General features: G+C 42.4%; 1 protein-coding gene across 2 annotated transcripts in view; it reads left to right on the top strand.

Moving 5' to 3' along the window:
- The window catches only part of khdrbs2 (KH domain containing, RNA binding, signal transduction associated 2), a 65169-nt gene that overhangs the window by 20546 nt on the left and 16945 nt on the right, over positions 1 to 27678 (top strand). For both annotated transcript variants that reach the window (XM_084562432.1, XM_084562431.1), the window contains 4 exons: positions 6960 to 7076; positions 13716 to 13862; positions 22719 to 22846; positions 25406 to 25607. In XM_084562432.1, the coding sequence (XP_084418558.1) occupies positions 6960 to 7076; positions 13716 to 13862; positions 22719 to 22846; positions 25406 to 25607 (594 nt within the window). The remainder of the gene's footprint in view (positions 1 to 6959; positions 7077 to 13715; positions 13863 to 22718; positions 22847 to 25405; positions 25608 to 27678) is intronic.

Below are 27678 nucleotides of genomic sequence, written 5' to 3'. Positions count from 1 at the left end.
TTTGCTTAGATAAGTATTGAATACAGTAGATGGAGTACTGAGTGTGAATTAAAATTAGGCACTCGTATGATAGCATCTCAGCTCCACTTTGGATCCCACTGAGTGAGTGTTTGTGTGATGACTTTGTCTGGCACAATGCTGCTCAGGAGATATAATAAAGATAAAATGCCTCTTCATGTTTAAAAACCCTTCACACTTGTACTCTGTCCCAGCTCTATGATAAATGCCTTTGCTGACAGGATTTTCAGAGCATTTGGTCTAGGAATGTGACGGAGGCGAGTATAATTTCCGCACAAATTCACTTACATACTGTTGATTGACCCTCGCTGAAGTGCAGAGCTGAAGACAGTTCATGCAAATCATAATTAATGTTGAGAGGAAAACCTGCAAAAATGAAGTAATGAATGAAAGCGTTTTGCTTCTAAGTCATTATAATCAATAAGAATGCATCAAAATGACAAAGCTCGCATCAATGAGCTATCACATGGCTCCGCTATCGTGGAGCATTTTTAGCATCTTTCAGCTCATTGTTTCAGTTTTTCTCTTTTCACTCACTCTCATCAATCTTGTTGCTTTAAGCTGGCATCTGTTTCATCTAGACAGCTCTCATAATCCAACCTTTTGGAATATTAAATAGCAGACAAAGATAGCATCTAGCTTATGAGCTTGGTGATGCAATTGGCGGCTGAAGAGCCTGAGCTGGTGAAGTAAAGCGAAACTGAAAATGTTAATCGTGACTTCAGCACAAGCTTGACTTCAAATTCATGCTAATGAGTTTGTTGGAGTTTAGTGGATGGAACTAAGGAACTACACTGCTAAGGCTAGTCGATTTTGCTGAAATTTCATTGCAGCAACTCAAAATGGTACTCAGTAGTTTCTATGGCCTCCACATGCTCGTATTCATGGCTGACAACGTCGGGGCATACTCCTAATGAGACGATGGATGGTGTCATGGGGTATCTCCTCCCAGATCTGGACCAGGGCATCACTGACAATGCACCTCACACCTGGACAGTCAGAGGTGTTCTATTGGATTTAGACATGGGGGGGCCAATCAATGGTATCAGTTCCTTCATCCTCCTGGATCTGCCTGCATACTCTCACCACATGAGGCCGGACATTGTTGCGCACCAAGAGGAACCCAGGACATGCTGCACCAGCGTAAGGTCTGACAATGGTTCCAAAGGATTTCATCCCGATACCCAATGACAGTCAGGGCAACGTTGTCTTGTCTGAGAGGTCTGTGCGGCCCTCCATGGATATGCCTCCCTAGACCATCACTGATCCACCACCAAACCGGTCATGCTGAACAATATTACAGGCAGCTCCACAGCTTCTCCAGACCCTTTTACATGTGCTCAGGGTAAACCTGCTCTCATCTGTGAAGAACACAGGGTGCCAGTGGCAGACCTGCCAATTCTGGTGTTCTGCGCCAAATCACAATCGAGCTCCACGGTGCCGGACATTCAGCACAGGGCCCACTAGAGGACGTCAGGTCCTCGGGCCATTATCATGAAGTCTGTTTCTGATTGTTTGCTGGAAGTCATGTTGTAGTGCTCATCATGTTCCTCTTTGCACAAAAGGAGCAGATACACAGACACAGCAAACCTTCTGGCAATGGCACGTCTTGATGTGCCATCCTGAAAGAGCTGGACTGCCTGTGCAACCTAGGGTCCAGGTATTGCCTCATGCTACCAGTAGTGACACTGACCCTAGTCAAGTGCAAAACTAGTGAAAAGGAGTCAGAAAAGAGGAGGAGGGGAAAATGTCAGTGTCCTCTAGTGCACCTGTTGTTAATTTCATTAAGACCAAAGCAGCTGAAACTGATTAACAACCCCCTCTGCTACTTAACTGACCAGATCAGTATCCCAGAAGTTTAATTGACTTGATGTTATACTCTGATTAAACAGTGCTCCCTTCGTTTTATCGAGCAGTGAAATTGATATACTCTGAAGTGGCCAAAACTTTGAACGGGTTGTCTCTTTATGTTTCCAAATATGAAATACTACATTTAGAATTGTAGTTTTATCAGTTTTTGTGCGTGCAAAATTGAGACACAGTGTTGACTACGCTCCTCTCTTTTGTTGCATTTTAAGCAGGATTTGTGAAGCTCTTCCTCTTTATTGAAAAGTAGGAGGGAGTCGATGAAGAGAGCAATTTAGAGGCCATATCCTGTTAGAGACTTACAGGAAGGGAGCTCAGATTCAATGAATGGATTCGTTCTAACAGGACAGCGACAGCCACGTATCTGCTGCTCTGTCTTGTAGCTTTGAATTTGCTGGCTATGCGGATGTGTTGGCTCGTGTTCACCTGTTAGAATGTGCAATAATCGCAATGTTTGGGTAGATAAGCCTTGGCCACCTTGTGCAAATCATGACATATACATACACCAATCAGCCACAACATTAAAACCACTGGCCGTAGAAGTAAATAACATTGACCATCTTGTGACAACACAATGTTCTGCTGGGAAACATTTGAGCCTGGCATTCGTGTGGATGTTACTTAGACATGTAGCACCCACCTAGACCAGACAAGACACCCCCACCCCATAGCAATGACACTCCTTGATGGCAGCATCCATCCCCAGCAGGATGCAGCCTGACACAGGCACCCACAGAAAAACGGTTTAGGAACAACTGAAAAAAACATGAAAAACAGCACAAGGTGATCTGGCCTCCAGATTCATTAGATCCCAAACTGATCTAGTATCTGTAGGATGCACTGGAACAATTCCTGATCCACAGAGGCCCCTCCCCTCAACCCATAGGACCCAAAGGCCCCCACTAACAGGACACCCTCAGAAGGCCCATGTCCATTCTCTGAGTCCGAACTGTTTGGAGACACAAGGGAGACCTACACAATATTAGGAAGGTGGTCATAATGATATGCCTGATTGGTGTATAATACATGTAATTATATATTTTGACAGTTCAGCTGTTTTCACTATTGCTATGTCAAACATTATGCATGCTATACAACACATTTCCCAATCCTAAAGACATCTTACAAACATGGGAAGCTGTTTTTTTCAACGGTCATAACTAAGACAAGACTTGTATATTCATGCTTTAATGTCAAATACCCCTGATTAGCATTCCGATTGACAGACAAGCTGTCTTCAGACACTCAGGTACTGATTCAACTGTCTTTCTGAAAAGCTTTTCTGGTGAAGAGTAATTCCGCCCCCAGTCACACAGGTTCCAAACCACTCATCTGTTTTCTTTAATGTCTGTGGAGCGGATAGGACAGGATGTGCTCGCAGCGCAGTCATCCCGAGTTGTCATTAAAGCACAGACCTCTACCAGAGGCTTTTAATCAACATCGGAAAAACCTGGACTTCCCCAGTAGCACAGTTCGCTAACCTGGCTGTGAAAGTGCCGCAGGACATCTGCAGATTTTCACTGGTCCCAGTGCGCAAGGAGGTGCCATGTTTTCCACCCTGACTGCTGAAAGGTAGTTTGTTTTTTAGATATGCAGTGTTACAGCGCCAAGACAGTATCAGAAAGATACTGACCTCAAACTGAAGCAGGGAAACACATTAGTTTGGCACATAAAGTCGTCCTGAGTTGGCTTTGATTTGAATTTTTTATTTATTTTACATACTTGCGAGTGCTTCCTTTGATGTTTGGCTTTCTTATCTAATGACTTTTATTACTTTCAATTTAGGAGCATGAAAAACAGGGCCATGAAAGTGTAACGCATTTTCAAACTATTATTACCTTGAGTGTATGGAAAAATATTCATCTGTGCTGCTCTGACACTCACACAGGATACTGTTTTTGGGCTCACAGATATCTCAGGGAACATTAAGGACAGAAAGCTAAAACACTGCAGCCAGTCGTGAGTACATCCTCTCATAGACAACAATGGCTGTATTGTTTTACATAATCCATTTGGAAAGCCATATATGGTCAGAAATCACTCGATAAATTCCTTATGAATATTTAAGACTTAATGCGCAAAGAGGTTGTGATGCATTACAGGTGCAAAACTGCTTATAAAGGATTAGTCAGTGTGCTTCTAAATTTGTCACATTAAAGCCTCTGAGAGGAGCTACTGTCTGTGCAGCATCACTCTCCGCTAAGGACCAACATTATGTCACACTTCCTCATACACCTACAGCGAGATCACCCTCAATATGAAGGTGTTGAGCAGAGATTTTCTAATTTGAACACGTTCAACTGGGTTAGTCCATGTTTTATTTTTATTTACAGGTCTTCAAGGAATCCCATGTCAGATCTAATTCACACATATGGTGTGAATGCAACAACAATGAAAGTGTGAGAACAAAGAACTATATTAAACTAATGAAAGATCATTTTTTTTGTACCTAAAATCTTTAAAGATTCTTCTGCATGTTCTCCCTGTACGTGTGTGGGTTCTCTCCAGCCACTTCGGCTTCCTCCCACCGTCCAAAGTGGTTTGATTGGTGATTCTAAATTGGCCGTGGGTGTGAGTGTGGACCCTCCAGAGGACAAGCGTTGACAGAAAATTAATGAATGAATGATAAAACCTTTAAACACTTAAGAAACGAGCACAAGCAAGCAAAATAAAGGGGGTCAAAGCAGGTCTTGTCCATAGTGACTTTATCAGCTCATCACATAGTTGAAGATGAATGAATGAATGAATTTAAGCGTTGAATTCCTCCGACCTTGTTGGACTCAGTGATAGACAGGTTAAAAACAGACAGTGACATCACTTGAGGCAACTTGTCAGACTTCACACAGTTCCCTGCGGATCAACCGAAGGCTTCCCAACTTTTTGTCACATGTGCAGCGGCGCTCACAAAGACGGCCTGAGCGGACTTTGATGTGCAAAATCGCCAGAGTTCCCCTTTAAAGAGGACGCGTGCAAATAGAACGTAAAAGAAGGCCGAGAAGCACATTCATCAGTTTGACAGCACATCTGCAACATAATGAAACACGCTGCAAATACAGAAATGCCGCTGCACGAGAAAAAAACAGAACAAAAGACGTCTTCACAGGAAACGTGTTCAGTGTTTGTCCTCCGTACGTGACGATGTAAGCTTTTGGATTTTGTCATGCCGCACATGTACAGACATCAAACTGGTGGATGTGTTTGTCAGCTTGCTTGTGGTTTTCCTCTTTGTATCTGTTTTCTTACCTTGCAGTGCGCCAAGCGCTCAAGGCCACTGCAGCTCTGTCTGTAAAGTCATTGTAATACTGTTCAAAAGTACAAGAAACAGACCTCAGTAATGGAGGTCCTTGTGCAGAGTGCTTTGCTCAGCTGCATTGTCAGATTTGCAGATTAGTGCAATTCGACTCCCTTTTTACTTGATGTGCTGTCAACTTGTTGGGCACACAACGCAGAACCATCTATAAAAATTACTTATAACATGGAGAATAACTTAAATTGAATTCAGTCAATCCACAAAAGTTTGCACCCGTGCAGAACTTTGCAAAAGGACACAGATTTTATTATTGTTTTATCTATCAATGGTCCAAAGTATCTTTATGCATTATATTTTACATCCACACCCACATCCTTTCTTCTAATATCTGCATAGTTTTCAGAGTTGGGACTGCAGGGGGTACATAGCATCATTTCAAACCTCATTTAACACTGAACCGTACCCCTCTCTGTAGCCCAAATTGCTCGCCATGGAGCTGCAGAGTGGCTCCAGACATTCATTAGCTTAATGAAAACAGGCCACTCTTAGTCTACCGCCCAGCGAGCGCGTTCCCGACGTAGCCGCAACGACCATCTGCTCTCGAGCTCCCTGCCAGCTATAGGATAGTCCTGTCAGAGCAACTCCCGTGAAGGAACGCATCTACAAAGGTGCCTTAATCATTCAGATCAGAGGACGAGCAAGGACAGTAGGGATGCTTTCTTTCCTTTTTTTTTTTTTGCTTCATCTCGTGGAGTCCCATGGCGCGTCCCTGTCCTGGTTGCAGCGCTCAGTTGTGATGTTAATGACGTCCATGAAATGAGCTGAGTGCGCAGTTATTGGAGTTGAGTTGCAGCAGCCACACACAGCTGGCAGTGGAGTTATTAGCTGCTCAGTCACAGTGGGAGAGGCTGCTTTGCGAAAAGGTTAATATAATTTTAGGGTTGGACAGAGCGTGTTGTGGTGGGCGGCTGGCCACCTGTTCGGCTCCGGAGGTGGTCTCTTATGATCTCATCCAGCAGCAAACTTTTGAAGCATATACTGCAGTTAAAAAGCGTGCGTGATGTTACGGTTGTTTCGCGTTTCACCAGAAAACCCATATGACCACAGTTGTGTTTCAGGATTCGGTTCTTGGATTAATCACCGCCAATCTCAGCAGTGTTGTGCCTGCAACAACCTAGAGCTACTTTTCCCAGTATGAACACTAGCTGGTGCACAGTGAGAGTGAAATGATAGTCAGAGCCCGAGGCTTGAATCTGATAGTTTGTCATCTGGATAGTATTACTTAATTTCCCACTGGGAAGAAACTCATTATTTCTGACTTTATCTCAGCACTGACCTCTGGAACAGTCTCAGTTTGGTTTGAGTCCACACTCCCTTTTCTTTCTTTCTTTCTTTTTTTTTTCCTCTGTACGACACGGGTGACCCGAAATGCCAATAAGATACATAACCAGCAAGGGCACAGTTCAAGCAAAGGATGGACACATATGTTATGTGGGGCCGCAGATGAGAGTCGCATTCACCTTTAATGTGTTCCACACCGAGCGCAATTATATTGATTTATCACAGGCTACATTACAGCCTTTTCTCACATGATAAATGGTGACTGGAACGGGAGATTATATTGATAATAGATGACTAATGGTCAGCGAGCATCTATTATGGTTAACCTTTTCTTCAAATAGATCGAATTCCTTTTACATCCCAGCACACTAAGAGGCGCTGCTTCAGAAACAATAGTCTGTACATATATAAATCACGTTTCTCAGTATTCGTCACCGTCTGGAAGCATTGATGAAGTTTTTGATTTTCCTTTTTTTCTCCACAGTTTAATTTCGTCGGGAAGCTGCTCGGGCCGCGGGGAAATTCTATGAAACGGTTACAAGAAGAGACGGGAGTGAAGATGTCCATCCTCGGCAAAGGGTCCATGAGGGATAAAGGCAAGGTAAGGTATTGATCTGCGTTGAAATATAGTTGTTCACAGAAATGTTTACAGAAACAAAGCGCTTCGGATTTCACCAGTGGAATAACACAAACGCTATCTTGAGCAGTAACTGAGACGAATAACACCCAGAGTAGAATTAATAGCTTTTACTTGACAAACATATGTAGGCGAAAATGGGAATATTTTTTTTCGGCGTGTTGTTTAATCGCATATGCTGTAGTAGTCAATTATGAATGCAAAGTAATGAATCTCTTCGCCAAAGTCATTTATCCTGCTGACTTGTAGTCCCCTGGAGCCAAACCTATCCGAGCGGGCGCGTAGACAGCCAGCTGGATCTGGTATTCACGCTCGTAACAGGTCTCATCGCGCCGCTATAGAGTTACGTTGCTATTATTACTGTAGCCGCCTGTTCAGACATCTTGACATGACAAAGGACTTGCGCTCTTACCACCTCTTTGGTGAAACCAGAGCTGCATTTCAATACATCAATGAGAGCAGGTTGAATGCAAAATGCAAGAGGCAGAGGCTGTAACAGAGACTTTAAAGCAGCCGGAATTGATATTTATATGCAAGAAAATGGACTTTATTGTAGTGATGAACAGATAGTTATTGGCCGAAGTTGCAGCTATTGCCTGTAGTTTTAAGTCTGGTTTTGATGACCAGCTTGAACTTTATGACCAAGACGCACCAAACCGCCGTAAAGCTTTCGTTGTAAAAACAGTCTCGTCTTGAAATATTCAGATGAGATAAAGATGAACAATGGGAAGGGAGTTCAGTGTGTGCCGACCGTCGGCTTGGTGTGTCACAGCCTTCCTAGTTTTGGTTCTGTAGTCAAAAACCACTTGGAATATAAGATTTGAAATGTTGGCACTAACATTTTTCAGATAAAAATTAGTAATTAAAGCTTTAAACGTATCCGTGTGGCTCCGGTGTTCATCTATGGCATTTAAATGGTGTCTGTTTAGCACATATTATGTTATGAGTTACACATATAGAGTGAGTTTTGCAGATTTATGCATACATCATATACTTACATCTATGTGAACTCATTTATAAATGTTAAACCGGCCCAACTTTATCTCATATTGAGACCCCGGCACCTGCAACATATTTTAACAAAGAACCAATTTTCAGTTTATCCCGAGTCAATAGTATTAAACACACAAACTTCCTAGTTAACACAGGAAACATGTAATTATTTTTACAAAATCACTGCAATGCAACAAAACTGTAATGGGATAAACAATGACCATCAAGAGAATCGTTTCCCACTGAGGTGCTGCAGTTGACTAAGCAAACCCCGGAGCAGCTGCTGACCATTATTGTTAGGCTCAGTGAGGAAAAGAGGATTTAAATCACAGATCTGTTCATCAACAGGAGCGTTACAGAGAATTCATGCCGACATGAAGGCAAGCTTTAAAACACGCTCACTCAGAAGCAGCGTTTCTGCTCCGTCTCTGAAATGCGGGTGCTCTCTTCTTCTGCGGACAGCTAGATGGAGATAGAGCTGTAGGTGGTATTCCTGTGAGGTGCGATGACGATGCTCCACTCATATAAAACATCAGAAATGCAAAATTATGAAGAAATGTGAATCATTAATACGTTTTCAAGCCCCTGAGTTGTCTGAGTTGGCCCATTCTTGTGAATGTGATATCTCAGGAACTCCCGAAGGGAATTTCTTAATATTTGGTGCGATCTGTCACTGAGACTCAAGGATGAACTGATTACAGTTTGCTTTTCAAAGGTCACTGTGGCATCACAAAACTACAACTTTGCTACCCATGACAGAACTTTTCACAAACACCCAGTAGGATAGATAAATGAGGTGATAGTCAGTGCCAAAGGTCAACTTCACTGTGGCTTTACCGTGTTCTCCAAAGCTCTTTTATTAAATTCCTTCACTACATATATTATATAACTCTGGACAGAAATGCATGCTAATTCTAGTTTCAAATGTAAATCAACTCGGGGGCAGTAGTTTATTTTTATGTTAACATTTATACTTTCTTTCTTTTACATTTTACATTCTTTTATTAGGATAGGGTTAGGCTCAGGATTAGTTGTAAATGTAGTGTACACCGATCAGGTATAACATTATGACCACCTTCCTAATATTGTGTAGGTCTCCCTTGTGCCTCCAAAACAGTTGTGACTCATCAGAGAATGGACATGGTCCTTCTGAGGGTGTCCTGTGGTGTCTGGTAACAGAATGTTGTTAGTGGGGACCTTTGGGTCCTATGGGTTGAGAGGAGGAGCCTCTGTGGATCGTCCCACAGATACTTGGTCAGTTTGGAATGTAGTGAATTTGGAGGCCAGGTCAACACCTTGTGCTGTTTTTCATGTTTTTTGAGTTGTTCCTAAACCGTGCCGGTGTCAGTGCCCATGACAATTCAGTGCTCTGCTGGGAAACTTTTGGACCTGGCATTCGTGTGGATGTTACAAGTAGCACCCACCTAGACCAGACCAGGCACCCCCACCCCAGAGCAATGTCTTCTGTCAGTCGTTTTAATGTTGTGGCTGATCGGTGTATATTTAGTGTATACTCTGGTTAAGGGTTTTCAGGCATCCAGTTGTAAATAAATGGTAAATGGCCTTGTTTTTATATAGTGCTTTTCTACCTACAGTCACAGACGCATCTACCCATTCGCTCACACACATTCACACACCAGTGCCACACACTGGAAGCAACTGTGAGTCCAGTGTCTTGCTCAAGGACACTTCGGCATGCGGCACGTTCCGGGGATCGGACTGCTAACCCTCTGGTTCGTGGAGAACCCACCCCACCTAATCTCTAATCCACAATCCTGTGAAAGGATATTTTTGATCGACCTAACTTTTGGACAGCTAACTAAAAACATTCTTCAATAACTGTTTTTACAATCTAATTATAAATGAATACCTTGTACACAGATTTCCATTCAAGCCTAAGACAGAACGTCTTCATTTTGACAGCAATTGAAGTCACTGAGACGTTTCTTAGCCATAAAATATTTGGATGAGCCTTGGCTGGCGCAGGGGTTCATTTAAAATTTTGGCTTCCTGCCACTCGGTCCGCCTGTGTTTACTCATGTGCTACATTAACTTGTCTTCAGTGTGTTGAATTAAGTAAAGAGGCGCTAAAATGTCAAACTGCCAGCGACATAACGGTTTATTTACAAGCATGCATTGTTAAAGCTGTGACACTGAACAGGAAATCGTGCTTAATGCCGTTTTATATACCAGTTTTTAAGAGTTTTGACTCTTACCGACAATGGCTTTGTAATGATCTGATTTTGCTTGTTTCTCTGCGCTTGTCGTATTGATTTTTGTGTTCAGTCAGAGCAAGTCTGAAGGATTCTGTGATGAGGCTGACAGCCGAAGGTTATGCCTGAAAGGCTGGCTGCCGTTCAGGGGAGCTCTCCGCCAGCCAGTGTTGAACAGACACAACCAAATTCCCATTACATGCAAAAGCACACTGTCAACACACATTTCGGGCCAAGTTATCCGGTTTCTCAGCAGGGTGCATCAGTCCGGCAGCAGACCAATATTTCATGTTTGAAAATGTAACATCAGAACAACTCATGCACTCATATTAAACCGTACGGTCAATATTACACCTTGTGCACTGGTACGGGTTGAGTTGACATGGTGCTGAGTCATTCATCTAAAACCTCTAAGTGGAATTGTATTACTAACATTTTTTTATTATATTTTACAGGCATACTTCCGTCATGGTGACTGATGTGTAGTTATGTGTGCGCCACTCCCAGTGTAAAACTGCCTCCCACATACATCTTCCCACATGCTCGTTTTGATGCGATCCATAACGACGTAGGCGGTCTGTCAGGGAGTGTGAACAATGCTCTAATCTTGGGAGCGACTTTTAATTCAAGCCGACTCCTCTCGGAGGGTAGAGAACGGCCCTGAGATGCAAGGACAAAAGTTTGAATCTCCAGATTTTCTGATGGAGGAAAAAAAAAAAAAAAAAAAGCGCATAAGGGGCACTCTTACCCCTCTTAACAGCCACCATCAAGGTGTCCTTGCAGCAAAGCACTCCACAGCCGACTGTTAGAGCGCATGATGGACGACTTGTCAGTCTTTATTCCGGCGTGACAGAGTAATTTCTGCATTTGCTACTGTTCAAGTAGAGAAAACGACACCACTTCATGTGTGACATCACTTCTGATCACTCGTCAAGCGTACAATTGATTTTTATGATTCAACTGGTTCCTCTTAAGTCGAGCTAGCGCCATAGCTTCATGCTATATTAGAGATCTTTAAGCCTTTACAGACAATATAAAGGCTCGAGTGAGGCTCCAAAAGCGATTAATGTTTTGTTGTAATGAGAATAGTTTTCTGTAGGAGCTCGGATGAAAAATGTTTGTTTACTTCAGGTGCCTCCTCTAGACTACTCCCTGCTTCCCTGTATTTGGATTTCTTTCTTTATATTTTTGATATACAGTATATATCCACGTTACCTCTGTTCCTGATTTCATCAGTAATACTCCTGTGTGTGTTTGTGTATACATTGTTCTTATAACGAGTTTCACAAATTGTTGTAATTCATCAAATTAATAAGGAAATTAAATTTAAAATCTTTATCTAATTATTAATCTCAAGATAATCCCTAAGGCTGATGCTGATGCTGATGTGGTCTGAAGTGGTGACTGCAGGGTCATGTAATGATGAACTGAACACACCGAGTCACTAAAATGAGATCACAAGATGATCAGCTGGTTAGAAACATCATTTTCAGTCGGTGTTTGTTTTGTTTTTAATTTTGGTAGAATATTTGAGTGGACTCTGCAGTTTCCCTCAGCTTTTCAAAGTCTGTAAATTTGCCATTTTTATTCGCTCCCACTGCTCTCATCAACCCACTGTTTGCCACCTGCTCAGCACCATATCCATAGAAAACACAGGCCTTGGCATTTATCAGCTAAAGAGACAGATATTTTACGTGCTGGAAAGAAAACAGAGCAGAAATGTGACTGAATATTTGAATTTATTTTATTTTTTTTACGTGTTTCTCTGTATTTGATGCATGTGCAAACCATAGACTGTATATAAATATGGACAACGCATCCTTACTTCTTTGCATTGGCCAAACTGATGCTATTTTCCCGGGGATACGGGCAGCGCCATCTTGTGACTTTGGAGTCTGCGCAGTACAGTCCGAGAGTGGAGCCACGCGACGGTTATCGTTGACCCGCCCACACTTCCGCCAGACTCATTCGCAAGTCCCCTCATTCTGAAAAAGCATGACTACTAAACATGTATACAGTATTCCAATAATATTACTTTTCGCATGCAGCCACGCAGACTCATAAAGTTTTTCATTGTTCCTGCTTGGCACAGGTGATCGCCAAATCATTTACTCACATCAAGGTTCCTTTGCCGTGTGTGGGTGACACAATGTCCGTCCCTTTAGACATTAGCAGAGGCAGAGCCTGCAGTGCATTCACAAAGTACAATTTCTATACACGACAAACTATGACTAAGCTCTACTGCCTCCTCTATAATTCTTGTTTTTTTTCCCTCTCTCCAGTTGTCAGATGAGCAGTAATTACCCTCTAGAAGTTAAGTTATTCCTTGTGAGTGAGGATAAAGAAAAAGCCACACAGAAATCTTTTTGCATAGGGTACAAGTGTCTTCCTGGTGATGAATATAGTGATTGCTCAAGTGTCTCCTTATCTTTAAACTAAGGCATGAATGCTTATGTGGGTTTTATCCTGCATTTGCAATAGATTATGAAGATCTTCGTATCACACTCTCGAGTGGTACCTTTTAACTGTCACTTGATAGAGAACAAGTTAGCAGCGTAGAATGGTAATTCCACTGTGTCGGTCTGGTCCAGGCTGAAATATCTGAATGTCTTGGATTGCCAAGAAATTCAGTGAAGACATTCCTGGTCTCCAGAGGACATGTCCTGTTGGCTTAAACTGGTTGATGTCTACGTATCTGCATAGCTAATCCTGCAACCTCAGATGTAACAGACATTTAAACCTTGTGACTGATCAGCTTTTTCAGTTTTTCTCCTGAAGGTAACCTATTGTTACTGTATAGCTCTTGCTGGGCGCATTAGAATCAGTTTAATTCTTTGTCTGACTTAAAAGCTGACATGCGCACACACCTGTGAGGCATAACATTGTGACCTAATATTGTATAGGTCTCCCTTGTGCCTCCAAACCAGTTGTGACTCATCAGAGAATGGACATTTGAGGTTGAGAGGAGGGGACTCTATGGATCATCCCACAGATACTTGATCAGTTTGGGATCTAATGAATTTGGAGGCCAGGTCAACACCTTGTGCTGTTTTTCATGTTTTTTTGAATTGTCCCTAAACCATTTTTGTATATGTGCCTGTGTCAGGCTACATCCTGCTGGGGATGGCTGCTGCCATCAAGGAGTGTCATTGCTATGGGGTGGGGGTGCCTGGTCTGGTCTATGTGGGTGCTACATTTCTAAGTAACATCCACAGGAATGCCAGATCCAAAAGTTTCCCAGCAGAACATTGTATTGTCACAAGATGATCAATGTTATTTACTTCTCCTGTCAGTAGTTTTAATATTGTGGCTGATTGGTACATGACAGAACAGTTACAACACGTGTGCTAATCATTCAGGGACAAAAATCCTTCACCTGCTCTCTTTATTTTCACAGGAAGAAGAATTAAGGAAAAGCGGGGAGGCTAAATACGCCCATCTGAGTAATGATCTACACGTTTTAATCGAGGTGTTTGCTCCACCTGGAGAGGCCTACTCCCGAATGAGTCACGCCTTGGAGGAGATTAAAAAATTCCTAGTTCCAGTAAGTTGACTACTTTACCTTATGTTTTAGCTCTTAATTTACTGCTGACTCCATCATTTTATTATTAAACTTATTAAAACAAAGCAAAAACAGTTTCTGGGTTTGCTGTACCCAGGGTTTCTTTGCATAAGATAAGATTTAAGCATGAAGTTTTTTCTCTGCTCCTCTACACTACATGCCCTTAGTTACAAATGAAAAATAATGTATTCAGCAATTAAAGTGCAGTATGGAACAACTTGCAAGACTCCAGCAACTTATAGCCTGGAGAACTTAGCTATAATTAATGTGCATGTTGTGTACTCTTGCTGAGCATAAGCTGTAAATATTAATCAAGCGTTTGCAAATGTGACAAGCCTAATAGAAGAGTTGTGCTGCATGAGTCTACGTTATGGAGTTCATGTTTCTTCCTATACGGATCCAATGTTCTTACAAGGCTGCCTGCTCACTGGGCCAGGAAAAAGATGATACAGCATCAGCACTGGGCAAAACCAAATACAAATTACTTTAACACAGCGTGCCAAGAAATGGGAGAAAAAGTAGGAAAGTGCAAGATTATTAATCTGTTCCTGGTGTTTCTGGGTGTTAGTTGTCAGAGAAATGCCTCAAAAAACACTGTCAAATATGTCACTGTCACAGGACGTCTAGGAAAGTGTTAATCTATTTGTTTACCTGTTTGCAAGCTGTAGTTTGGGTTTACATTAATGAAGTGAAAACTGAGGAGGGGGACAGCGTTGGCGGCGCCGTCATGTCGCTTCTCCTCACTGCATTCTGCGTGCTCATATCAAGTCATGAATCTGTAACTCATTAGCTGTCTATGTTACAACAAGTTTAGTAAAATCCTCTTTTTTAACCTGACGCACCAGATGGTTTGTTGCACAGAACCATCTGGGAAGTCGTCCTTGGCTTGGATAAAGTCCTTCATTGAAAAAGGGCAGGCACTTGGCAGGTGATTGGTCGAACCATCTGTCTATTATGGGCTAAAACTGCAAAAAAAACACAGTCTGAGGAGCTTTGAATGCTCGCAAGCAGTTATCACGGCTAGCTATTGCATGCAGACTAGTGGTGAGAAGGCGACAATGGAAGCTGGTGATATGAAGCCACAAACTGAATGTCCTTGTCGCTACGTAACAGGAATATGTGCGACAAATCGAAGTTGTAGCAGTTGTTCCTCACAGGACGCTCGGTTTGCCCCTTTGCATATCAGCCACAAGTGCATAGCTTGAACCCTGAAAGGCTAGATTGCGGCGTGACAATTGAGCTGGCTCGCAAAGTAAACTTTTACCACGACATTCAGCAGTTCGATGTTGTAAATTCTCACCAGAAATACATATTTCCTCAGAAATTCTAATTAAAATATCCCGTTTGTGCTCCGTTGCACATTGCAATGTGAGAACCACACCAGCTCTGCTCTAGTAATAAAAGGGTCGACTGCCCTCTCTATATTTCTCAGGACAGCGGGGACTTTTACATATGTATGTGCTGTTTTTTTTTGTGTATAAACCGCAGTATTATATAACGCTTGTCCAAGAATATGAATGTATTGCTAGCAGAGCCTCAGCTCGTGCTTCTTTGTAGTAGCTTGAGAAAAGATGAGTTATTATGCTCTAAATTATTCTCGTAGAGTTGCAGCCACATTTTCTAATTACACAAAGGACTGGATGTAATACATTTCTTTTAAAATATGTGCATGTATTCAGTAAGCAGAGGCAGCTTAGGTTAGACAGCAGAAGCTTTTGTGAAGGTCTGCCAGCAGAACTAATAATGCAGGGTAAGTGATTCACTAAGATTTTATGACAAAAATACTGAAAGAATTACTGCTGAGGAGAATGCACTATTTGCCGTATTTGGTGCAGGTGAATGTGAACAATAAACTCCTCCTCGCTGTTTTATTATTGTTAATGTCAATCTTATGTGAAAGCAGCGCTATTATGGAAAAAACACAAGTTCATATGTTGTTGGTTATTGGAACAGTTCTTTTTTTATGTCAATTCAAAACCTCTGAATATTTAGCGAATTGGAAAAGGTAAGATGATTTCCCCCCAATTCAGCTTCTGCCATCTCCACATCGCAGTGAAAACCCAGAAAATAAAGACCATTGCCATCTGTTTGATAGCACATGCTCGCTGCCTCGGGGATCTTATGGATTTGCAAATAAACTGCGCATAAACGTAACACAACAGGCAGCTGTCAGTATCCATAGTGACAGATGTTTCCTGCCTCTGGTGAAGAGCGGCAAGTGCGTCCCGCTGTGCACCTTTCTTTTCTTTATTGCCGCAGTACGCATTAAGAGTGGTGGTGTAAAAAAGTCATGTTGTAAGAGCCCGACTCCATGTGATGCAGAAATGAGCCGTGAAGAGTCTGAATACAAGTCTGAGAAAAAAACAAAGCTAAAAAACGAGTGAGCTTCACTCCATGCACCCGAGTTTCTCACTGAACTGTCAGGGGTCAATTTGCGTTACGCTGAATTTTGGTGCCTGGCTTGAATCAGCTTTGACTCATGTTGGTACTGACAATGCTGCAAGGAGACAATGCTATTCACTACTACCATTTTATTGTATAAGACTTTCATTTGTTGTAGCTCAGTATATAAAGAAATAGTGGAAAGTTTACTTAGGAGAAAACATGGATTGAATTTAAGATCCTGCAGCAGCAACCTTGACTGGAACCAATTATCACCTGAGCATAACTTCCACTGTTCTGCTGGTGAGCTATTTAGAAACCAAGCTAAACCCAACAATGATGCACGGACAAAATCATTTACATGGACACTAGTATGTCTATACCTGGTTGGCCTTAAGTGCGGTTTATGCCTCTGCAGGACTATATACTGTAACCTACGTAGTCTATGCCGGTGCGAGCCATTTATACTTGTGCACTCGTCAGTCTGGCTCTCTGTAAAAACACCACCCAAACGCTAGTCGGCGCTGTGTCTTTTTTGCCAGTCGAGTTCAGTTTTGCTTCTACTTCCTGCTTTACTTTCAACAACTGCAAATGAAACTTTCACCGAAATATTGGCAAAGACGAGTCACATAAATATTTGTTAACCAGTGTCAGTTAACCTTTCCTCGATGTGTTCAATCTTTATTGATCCGAAACAATCACTTCGAAAATTGCCGAGATGGAGAAGCAGCCGGAAATACTAAAGCAGAAACACGCCACCTCCAAGCGGACCAATCACAGTAGTTACATTTCTGGGGAGGTGCACGTCAGGCTACAGTGTTAGGGTCTGCGTGGGGTCTGGGCTGTCGCTGTAGCTATGCCGTCAAATTGACGCAGAAGCGTAAACCGTGCATCAGGCAGATGAACCCTCCATACGTATGAGCTGGGTTCTGCTGAAGGTTTCATCCTGATAAAAGTGATCCACGGACACCTTCGTGCTTGCTCTGGTTGTTTCAGGTCAGGTTTCGTAAATCGCCTTGAGACATTTCGTATTGTTATAGACCAGGGGTCTTCAACGTTTTCCAGGCCAAGGACCCCCAAACTGATGGAGAGATGGAACGGGGACCCCCTACTTATGTATATGTGTATTTAAAGACAATTAAATTTATGGAAAAAAAATTTCCCGACCGCCCCCGGCAGTACCTCCACGGACCCCCTAGGGGTTGCGGACCCCCTGTTGAAGACCTCGGTTATAGACGCTATATAAGTAAAATTGAACTGAACTGGACTAGTATTACATTAAATTCATAAAAAATGGCCTAATCAGGGAAAAACAAAAATAGAAAAGCCTAATCTGACCACTCCAAACTGACCAAGATTGGGAAGTACACTGCAAACCTTCGGTAATCAATTAAATTGGCTCTGAGCGTTTTTTCTGGGTGGAATGAGTACATTCTTTCTGAGAATATTTGCTCCGCGTGTGGTTAATATCAGGAATATCAGAGTTTCCAAGAAGGACAAAAATGTGTCAGAAGCCAAACAACAAGCTCTTTGAATAGACGAATGATGAATGGAGCTAGAATCATCTTGGTCTTCTCTTTCTGCCAAAGAAATCCAGTGTTGTCAATAAAGGTGTGGTGAACAAATCTTCTGTTATATTTCCAGCAGATATAACTCTCCTCGGCTGGCAGAACCACTGCGGCAAAAGAGTTCTGTTCTGTTTAATGTTTAGGGGCACGTAAAGAAATTTATGTTATTGGATTATTTTATCTAGTGTCCATTTGCTCTCTAATCAGAATGATTTCTAGCCACAGAGATGTGTAGCTGCCTTCACAGGTGTCACGCGGTGTGACTTTCACTGCCGGTTGCAGCTCCAAAATCAAAGTATAGTATGTGCCAGAGCATGCGAACTGACTGAGTGACTTTCGCAGCCCTTATCTCCTCCCCCCTCTCAGCCCTCTTTGAATAAAAGCGTAAATGTGCTCCAGCCATCTACCAAAGTGAAAATCATTTTAATGTGCATCACCCCCATGATGTCTGAAAGTAAATGTCTTACCACTGTAATTTAGCAAAGCCTTCCTCTCGCCGAGCTCCCACTGAGCTCACAGCTACAAAACAGAAAAAAAAGAATCCCATTTTCTTCATCTGATACCAAAAAGAAAAAGAACACTGCATGTGGTGTGTAGACATTTTTTCCGTTCATTTCTTATATTTCTCATGTGAACAAGCTGTATGGCCACTTCCAATCAGAATTTCATACGCGTAATTAGTGCACGTTTTGTGTATTCATTAAGTCTCGCGGAGAAATGGGACACGCAGGCCACCGAGGAGTCAGCTGCTGAAGGAACTGAGAGGAAAAAGGCTTAGCGGGAAGAAATCAGTGCTGTCAGCTCAGAATTATGCACCAAGGAAAGTAAAACTAATGCAAACAGGAACCTTATCAATGTGCTACTGTAAATACAGACAGAGAATGTGAAGCGGCGGGGAAGGGGAGGCAGTCCTACTCTCAGCTGGACGAGCCCGCGGCCTTCATCTTGGGCCAAAATTCGGCGGGAGTGTTTTGGCAGACGGAGAGTGACACGCACAGATGCTTGAACAAGATATGCGGCGGTGATTTGGTTTTGTGGTTAAGTCAAACAAAATTTGGCCGCTGTTAGAACTGACTCACAAATCACTGCAATGCATTTGATCCATAGATCCCAGTGAAGAGCAGGTAAAGACTGATCTAGTGCTGCTAATTATTATCATTGTTATCTGTAAGTCCAACCAACCTGGGCAGGTCTAATTTAGCATTTGCATTGAGTCATGTTTGACTTGTCATGGGAAAGAGACATTTTAGTAGATTTTAAACTTAATTTTATACTTTATATGTGATTATATGCACTTTTCAGATAAATATATATATATATATATTGCACTCTTCAAGGTGGATAGACATCATATGAGTCATTTCTATCAGCTGATCCAGGACTAGATCCAATTCAACAGCACATTTTGTTTGTTCTGGAAACTGAAATCGACGCACTCGCGTTGCAGCGTACCGTGAATCCACTCAGCCTTTGAATAAACTGTCTTTTCAGTCTTCACCTGTGGTAATAGATTTTTTTATATAGCAGAAATATGGAACAAATAGTCCTTATAGCTACCTTGAGTTCCTGCCTTAAACGCGCTGCACACTGTGCGTCTGGGAACACAACAATCTTTCGCCCGCAATCGTAATCCTACCAAGGCCACATGATTTATTCAGAAGCGGTGACTTATTTGTTTTCAACGTTTTTTTGTTTTTTTTCTATATCTATCCAATATTAAGCTTTTTGTTTACCCAGTAAAATCATATCACAGGTCTTAAAGCAGATCTGGCTCGGCAGCCTCTCTTTTAATTAAAGCTCAAATCCACTGAGATTGATGATCCAAACAGGCAGAATTTATTTTTTTTATTTTTTTTGCAAACATTTATTTTTTTTTTGTCAGAAAAATGTCAAAGGATCCCTAGATACAAACAAAATGCACCAGAAATCAGTCAACTTGTACCAGACGGAGAGTGGCAGGTAGGCCCGATCGCAGCCACCGATCGGTATCGGCTCTCGTCGCGTGTTGACCTCTTCCCGCCTGAACTTCAGCTCTGTGAAGGGCATCGTGTGTGTGCGCAAGTTCATGCATGGTCAGAATTAATCTCGGCGAGCAAACAGTCTGGCCCGAGAAGCCTCGGCGCGGGGGGTTTATCTCTGTGTGCTCACGTTAACGCCTCTGTCAACAGTCAACTTTTACAGGCTCTGGCAACGTTTGTTGTGCCTTGCATGAGCTGCCAGCTTCCCAATTAAGAGCTTCGTCGGTCTAATTCAAACCAGCAGAATCGTAGCTTTAGGCCTTATTAGTTCATTAAGAAGAGGAGTACCAACGAACATGGGTACAGGGATTTATTTTAATTTTTTTTTGACGTCTCCTTCTTCCGTGACATGTGGGTGTCGCAAATGTGAGGCTCTAAAATCTGTTCATCATATGGTCGCTGTGTGACACATATCCTGTAATAACTGTAATAATACTGCATGCCACCCGGCCCACTTTTCACTTATTTCACATGAATCACTAAGTCTGGGTTCCACAACGTTTCCGGTCCACGTAACTGCAGCTTACCTAAATGCTTCCTAAAATAGCTTTAAACAATTCAGTGACACGATAGTCTTGCCGCATCTGTGCAGAACACTTTGACAACTTAAACCAAGGCCGCTCAGTATTCCTTTAAAACGTTGTCAGATCTGTCTTCCACACAAAAACAAAAAAAGCTCATCGGGTGAAATAAAAAGGAAGCTGAAGGAACATTTTCGTGCTGTGAGAGCAGCGAGGTCACGAGGCAAACCAACTATTATGGAGAAGAGTGCGACTGCAGATCTGGCCTCTGAGGTCGTTGCCTGATAATGAGTCTACAAAAGAAAAAAAGGTGTTATGTTTAACAAATTTGGGCAATGGACGCGCCTCAGAGTTTCTGTGTTCGGACAGAATTATTTAAATGTAATAATAAGCTTTGTCTGAAGATCTGATTGCATTCAGTGTCAAGTTTTAATCTCCCTACGACTGGATGAGATCTGTAAGCTTTATATATCACATAACAGATATGGTGAGTAGAATGTCGATGAAGATGCACATACACCAATCAGCCAAAACATTAAAACCACTGACAGGAGAAGTAAATAACATTGACCATCTTGTGACAATACAATGTTCCTCTACTTATGCGCGGTTTATGCTTCTACGTCAGTTCGACGCCATAGCTATGGCGACAGCCCAGACCCTACGCAGACCCTAACGACATAGCCTGACATGCACCTCCCCAGAAATGTAACAAAGCAGACCTTAAGAGCTGTGATTGGTCCGCTTGGTAGTAGCGTGTTTCTGCTTTCGTATTTCCGGCTGCTTCTCCATCTCCGCAATTTTCAAATTGATTGTTTTGGATCAAGATGGAACACATGGAGGAAAGGTTAACTGAGGAGGTTCGGAGATACAAACATTTGTATGACTCGAATGTTTCAGTCGCCATTGTTGAAAGTGAAGCAGGAAGTGGAAACAAGAATTAACCCGACTGGTAAAAAAGACACGTTTGGGTGGTGTTTTTACAGAGAGAGCCAGACTGATGAGCACACAAGTATAAATGGCTCGCACCGGCGTAGGCTACGTACGTAGGTTATGCCCTGCAGAGGCGTAAACCGCACTTTAGACGTGTAGCACCCATCTAGACCAGACCAGGCACCCCCACCCCATAGCAATGACACTCCTTGATGGCAGCAGCCATCCCCAGCAGGATGCAGCCTGACACAGACACACAAAAATGCTTTAGGAACAACTAAAAAAACATGAAGAACAGCACCAGGTGTTGACCTGGCCTCCAAATTCACCAGATCCCAAAATAATCAAGTATCAGACAAGTATATTATGCCTGATCGGTGTAATTTACTGTTTGGATTAATGTTCTCACAAAATGTAAGCCACTCCATGGTTGTTAAAACTTCCAAATCTTGTGGATTTCGAGAAAACAGTAAATGAAGAAAATTCCACAGTGGACTGAGTCTTGAAATAGTTTAACTTCGTAAATGGTAACTTACATGTTGTTTGAAATTATTAGACTGCGTGACGGGAGTTTTTGTGCTGTCTCGTTTTCTGTGACAGCAGGTCAAAAAAACAAAAGAAACAGTAACGCGAGCCTGCAACAAACACTGACAGCCAAAGAGATGTGTCGCAGCCGCCGACGCTTTGTTGTCTTTACAAAAGCGTTTCGCCCGGGGTCCCCGAATCTCGTGGGCTTGGCTTAAGTGTTTCTAAAAAATAATAAAATAAGCCTGTTTATCTGTCAGCACTGACAAGATAATGAATACTGCTCTGTCCACTCCTTTATCTTCCGTGTAATGATCTGTATCGTGTGTGATAACGGGTTGAGAAAAAAACAAAAAAGAAAAGCTTCACAATCACAAGATAACAATATTCCACACAAAGTCGTGGAAACTGTCAATTACAGGCTGCACATCTGGTAAATGAGCAATGTTTTTGTGTTGCTTTAAAGTGAAGGAAAAAAAAAATTGGAAATCTTTTCTTTTCATTTATATTTTCTTTCAGCCACCCAGAAACCAAACAGTTGGCAAAAATTCACGCTGCAAAATGTTTTTATTTCCCTTTTTTTAATTGCACAAACTAACTGAAAGTAATGAATCCGCAGCTCTTTGGATGAATATTGATTGTGTTTTCTTCCATTGCTCATCCTTTCTCCGCATTTTGTGTTGCACAGTAACCCAAGGAAAACGTCCTTCACTGACTATTCAGCGCTGAGCAACACCATGTGCTTCCTGTGCACTTCAAGATAATTTTAATTTGGTGACATTTGCTGCTGTTGCTTAACATCTGCCGTCTGAAGACAAATGTGTTTTTCTTTTTTTAATGAGACATACTGTTTTTCTTTGTTTGTTTTTCTTTCTTTCTTTTTTCTTGCAGGACTACAACGACGAGATCAGACAAGAGCAGCTGAGAGAGTTGTCCCTGCTGAACGGCTCTGAAGAGTCGAGCAGAGGGAGGAGCGTGCAAGGGAGGAGCGTACGGCCCGCAGCCACAATATCCACGAGGTAAAAGGCTCGTCGAAGCCGTGTAAGAGAGGCAAAAGCAGAAATTCAAGCTAGAACCTTTTGCTTATCTCGATAGATTCATTTCATGTAATGCTCTCGATGGAGGCCCGGAGGGGTCGAAGCGTCGCCGTGATCAATAACTGGTGCGTGGAGTGTGGGATCTTTCTCTTTAAAAGTGATGCCTCCCAACCCACATGAGTCTGAGACAGATATCTCTACAAACATCTCTCTGAAAACCGTTTATCACATCCAAGAATGTGCTTACAAGTTAAAAATGTTTCTGTCGCACGTGATCTGAAATCAACTGGAAGTTTGTACTGTTTTTATCTTTAATTTTCTTTGAACGACAGAACGGTGGTTTTACTGAGCTACTACTAACTAAAGTTTTATTATGACATCATTTTAAACCTCATGGAAAAATATGATTCAGAAGTGACACTTTAGTGTTTTTTAAAGAATCACATTTATTAACAGTTATAATGGTGGCAGCCCTATGAACAAATCTAAATTTTAAAGCTGGTTGAAGTAAATGTCAAACAATTTGATGTGTAGGATTTATTCATTTTATGGAGAGATGCCCTGCTGACAGCTTATTTCTCTGATTAAAGTTGAGAAGGAGAGGAAAAAAGTTTCCTCAGGGCCAAAGAAGACATCCACCGATCAGTCATAACATTATGACCACCTGCCTAATATTGTGCAGGTCTCTCTTGTGCCTCCAAAACAGCTGTGAGTCATCAGAGTATGGACATGGGTCTTCTGAGGGTGTCCTGTGGTGTCAAAACAGTGTTGTTAGTGGGGGCCTTTGGTTCCTATGGGTTGAGGGGTGGGGCCTCTTTGGATCAAACTTGTACCAGTGCATCCCACAGATAGTTGAACAGTTTGGGATCTAGTGAATTTGGAGGCCATTTCAACACTTTGTGCTGTTTTTCACGTTTTTTCAGTTGTTCCTGAACAACTTGTGTCAGGCTGCATCCTGCTATGGGATGGCTGCTGCCATCAAGGAGTGCCATTGTTATGGGGTGGGGGTGCCTGGTCTGGTCTAGATGGGTGGTACATGTCTAAGTAACATCCACACGAATGCCAGGTCCAAAAGTTTCCCAGCAGAATTAATTTCACAAGATTTTCAGTGTTATTTACTTCTCCTGTCGGTGGTCATAATGTTATGCCTGATCGGTGCAAACTAATGTTTGTGGGTGAAAACATTGCAGAGTATTCCTTTAATTCAGCTACCATCTAAAACCAGAACTCTCTGACTTTATTTTTTTATTCATGGCTATGATGTGTAATTTTAAGCTTTTATGGATGATCTGGAATTTATGACTTATAAATATTTTCATAATTGAAAAGTAGCTCCAACTTCATGGAGAGTTTTTAGGTTACATTTTTCACCAGGAAATATTTCAGTATTTTATGCAAACCGAGTTCTTTTTCCTCAAGGTTGTAATCAATATTTTTTACCTTTTTTCTTTCTATTTTCCCACTTAATGTCACCCTGATGATATTAGTTGTTTTTTTAATGCAGCTCTGGGGGCTTTGAGGATCCCGGCAGGACCAGAGAACCTTAATGTTGCAGAGCATTTGACTGGCTTAGGCGCGTACGCAGCAGCCTGTGTGAAACACCTTAAGAGCAAATTGTCCATAATCTACCTGAGCCGTGGCAGTCCCTCAGGAGTAAGCAAGTACAGTGTGCCATGACAGCCTGGCCTAATTCAGGCAGCGCATGTAGATGAGCTAAATCCTGCGGTAACAGGGGACACTCCCAATTTAAAGTCACCGCCGCCACATCCCTACCCAGATTTTCTCCTTATGGCACAACGATAAGCGATTATTGTAAATCTCCATGAAAAATATGCGGCAGTGATTCCCCTTTGAGTGTCTGTATTTTTGGATCACAATGGATTGGTACCTAGCGAAGGATGTGCCAGAGGAAGAAAGGGCGTCCTAGCCCACCTACATCATGCTGTTAAAATGTTAAGTTAGCAGAAAATAGGCAGCTTTGCGATGCTAAATCCACTCTGCAGTCCCCGCAGGATCCCTGTAGACCAGCCACTGGGCAGTCACACCTTCATAAAAAAAAAAAAAAAACAATCTGCCTTAAACTCCTCATGTCTGCTTCAGTCCTTTGGCCTTTGACGCCTCTGCCGGTGCACGTCAAATAAATGTTTGCTCTCTTTGAAGACCTGTTTGCCTGCAGCCTGAGAGTATTCAGCAGTTTCAGAACAGACACGACTTTGTACACACACTGGCTTGGCACTGCTCCATTATGTTATTGAAATAAACATGTTGCATCCCACAGGCGTGTGTGCAGAGCAGACGCAAAGTGACACTCCAAAGCCCTCTGATCATTACAAGATCTGTTTCATGTTAATCTTGTGTTTCACCTGAGCGTGCTGCACGACAACCACCGGCTGAGGCTGCCTGCGCATACGCGGCGAGAAGGGGGATTAAACCGATTTCTTAAATCTTAATTCCCCCTTTCACCTAAAATCACTACTTACAAATGTTGTGGAACAAGAGAGGAAATTGATGCCGTGTTTGTCTGCTTGTTTGCTTCACCAGAGGCCACAGAGGTGCAGGAAGGAGTGCGGCAGCAGCAGCAGCAGCAGCAGCTCCTCGGGGGACAGCGACAGCGGCGCACAGCAAACTACCAGCGACGGTCTTGACGAGGGAGGCGCAAGCCCCGAGAGCGAGGGGGGCGTCAGCGGGCGCTGGATACAGGCCCCCGCTGTTAGCAGTCACACACGAAACGTACGAGGACTATGTAAGTCCAATCCTCTTTGCACATACTGGAGAGTATATCTGATAGTAATTTTACTTGAACTGTGTGTACAGCCTTGTTTTAATCCCCTTTCATGGGACCTGGATGAGTCCTGATTTACGTGGACTGGTAGGGCATCCTGGGACATGTGTTTGAACAATTAGGTCAGGAAAGACATTATTACAATATATTTGTATTTAATCATCTTCGATTTTGAAGTCACGCAGCAATGCACTAGGGATTTTGGATCATCTAGGCAGCCCTCGGTTTCTCTTTATTTAAAAGAGGCACAATGTCCAGTGGAAAAAGAAAAGGTCAGCTTATTTTTCTTTCCATGCTGGCCTTTTTTTTTTCGTGTAAGGAAAAGACTTTGTCATCCGATCTATATAGCTGTACCGGTTTGCAGGTTATTTGTGACGTTGTTCGAGTGTACATTTGGATTTAAAAGTAAAATGAATTCAGATTTTAGGCTTTCAAGAAAAAAAAAAAAAAAAACTTGCACAAACAACACTTTACAGTCTTGTTAGTGGGGGCCTTTGGGTCCTATGGGTTGAAAGGAGGGGCCTCTGTGGATCATCCCACAGATACTTGATCAGTTTGGGATCTAGTGAATTTGGAGGCCAGGTCAACACCTTGTGCAGTTCTTCATGTTTGTTCAGTTGTTCCTGAACAACTTTTGTGTGTGTGCCTGTGTCAGGCTGCATCCTGCTGGGGATGGTTGCTGCCATCAAGGAGTGTCATTGCTATGGGGTGGGGGTGTCTGGTCCGGTCTAGGTGGGTAGTAGGTCCAAAAGTTTCCCTGCAGAACATTGAATTATCACAAGATGGTCAATGTTACTTACTTCTCCTGTCAGTGGTCATAATGTTATGCTTGATCGGTGTATATATCAGTTTGAAACTCTTGCTACTTTGCTGTACGCAACATTTTGATGTTTATAGCTTATTATTTACATTTCGAATTGGAGATTTTATAATTGTATAATTTTGAATTTTGAATAACTTGTAACGCACTCTTGTCCTCTTCTAACATTTACCAGTGTCGCGCCGCCTTTGTGCGTCTGTGGCCCTAGATTTTAGTTGGACCCCTTCCTGAGGCGATTCAGACTACTGCCACCTGCTGGTGTGGAGAGTTATAGCTCACAAAGCGTTGGGGAACAGTTCATGCCAGTAGGCTGCAGCTCTTTAGTCCCTGCTGTGCTGTCAATGCATCTCAACTCTTTGGCCCAGGCACATGTGATGTGAGGCATTCTCTTATTCGGCCTTATATGCCGGTAGTTCTTTGATATCTTAACCTTCACTGGCCCAAATACGGAGCAAGTAAAAAACACTGCTGCTGTGTTTTGACTGGAATCGTCCTGTTCTCAGTCCTTTTTTCAAAGCCTCATGAGTCAAACCATGTAGACCTTTTTAAGATGCCAATATCAGAGCAGCAGATTTTTCTAAAGGGACACGTACTTTTGCTAAATTATAATTTTCTCCACAAGAGTCAAGACGCAAAATGCTTTCATGATTTTTTAGCAGAAAAACAAACAAACAAAAAAGGCTGGATGAGTTAGACATCTCAGGGTGCACTGAGAGCTAATGTATTAGACAGCAGTGTGGAAATTCAAGAGTTTGTTTTCACTAAGCCTTGGCCGTGTCATGTCAGAACATCAGCTCTGTAGGAAAAGATTACCAAACATGTTTTTGCAAAATGTGAATCGGTCACCTGTGACCCAAACTGCTTGTCAGTGGCTGGGAAGAAATTTTAAATCTTAAAAGAGCCAGCTGCAGGAAATATGGTGTTATTTGGTGTCATGTATAGAAACCAATTGGGTACCTCAAGAATTCGATGCAGCATTTGGTTTGTAGTTGATTGAAGCACATAAAATAGCTCTAAGGTGAGACATACTGTGAAGATAAACATGTACCATGCGTTACGAGAGCAATCTCGTTTGGTCACCTTAAGGAAAAAGCGTCATATAAAACCGTGGTAAGATTAAATTAAGCTTTAAATTGTGAATAGCTGCATGATTAACATGCAAAGGGAGACCTCTACACTTAGAGGAATTTAGTGCCTTGACCAGTGGTCTGT

Source organism: Chelon labrosus (assembly GCF_963514085.1).
Source record: "Chelon labrosus genome assembly, chromosome: 15".
NCBI lineage: Eukaryota > Metazoa > Chordata > Actinopteri > Mugiliformes > Mugilidae > Chelon > Chelon labrosus.
This window is presented reverse-complemented; position numbering and strand designations above follow the sequence as displayed.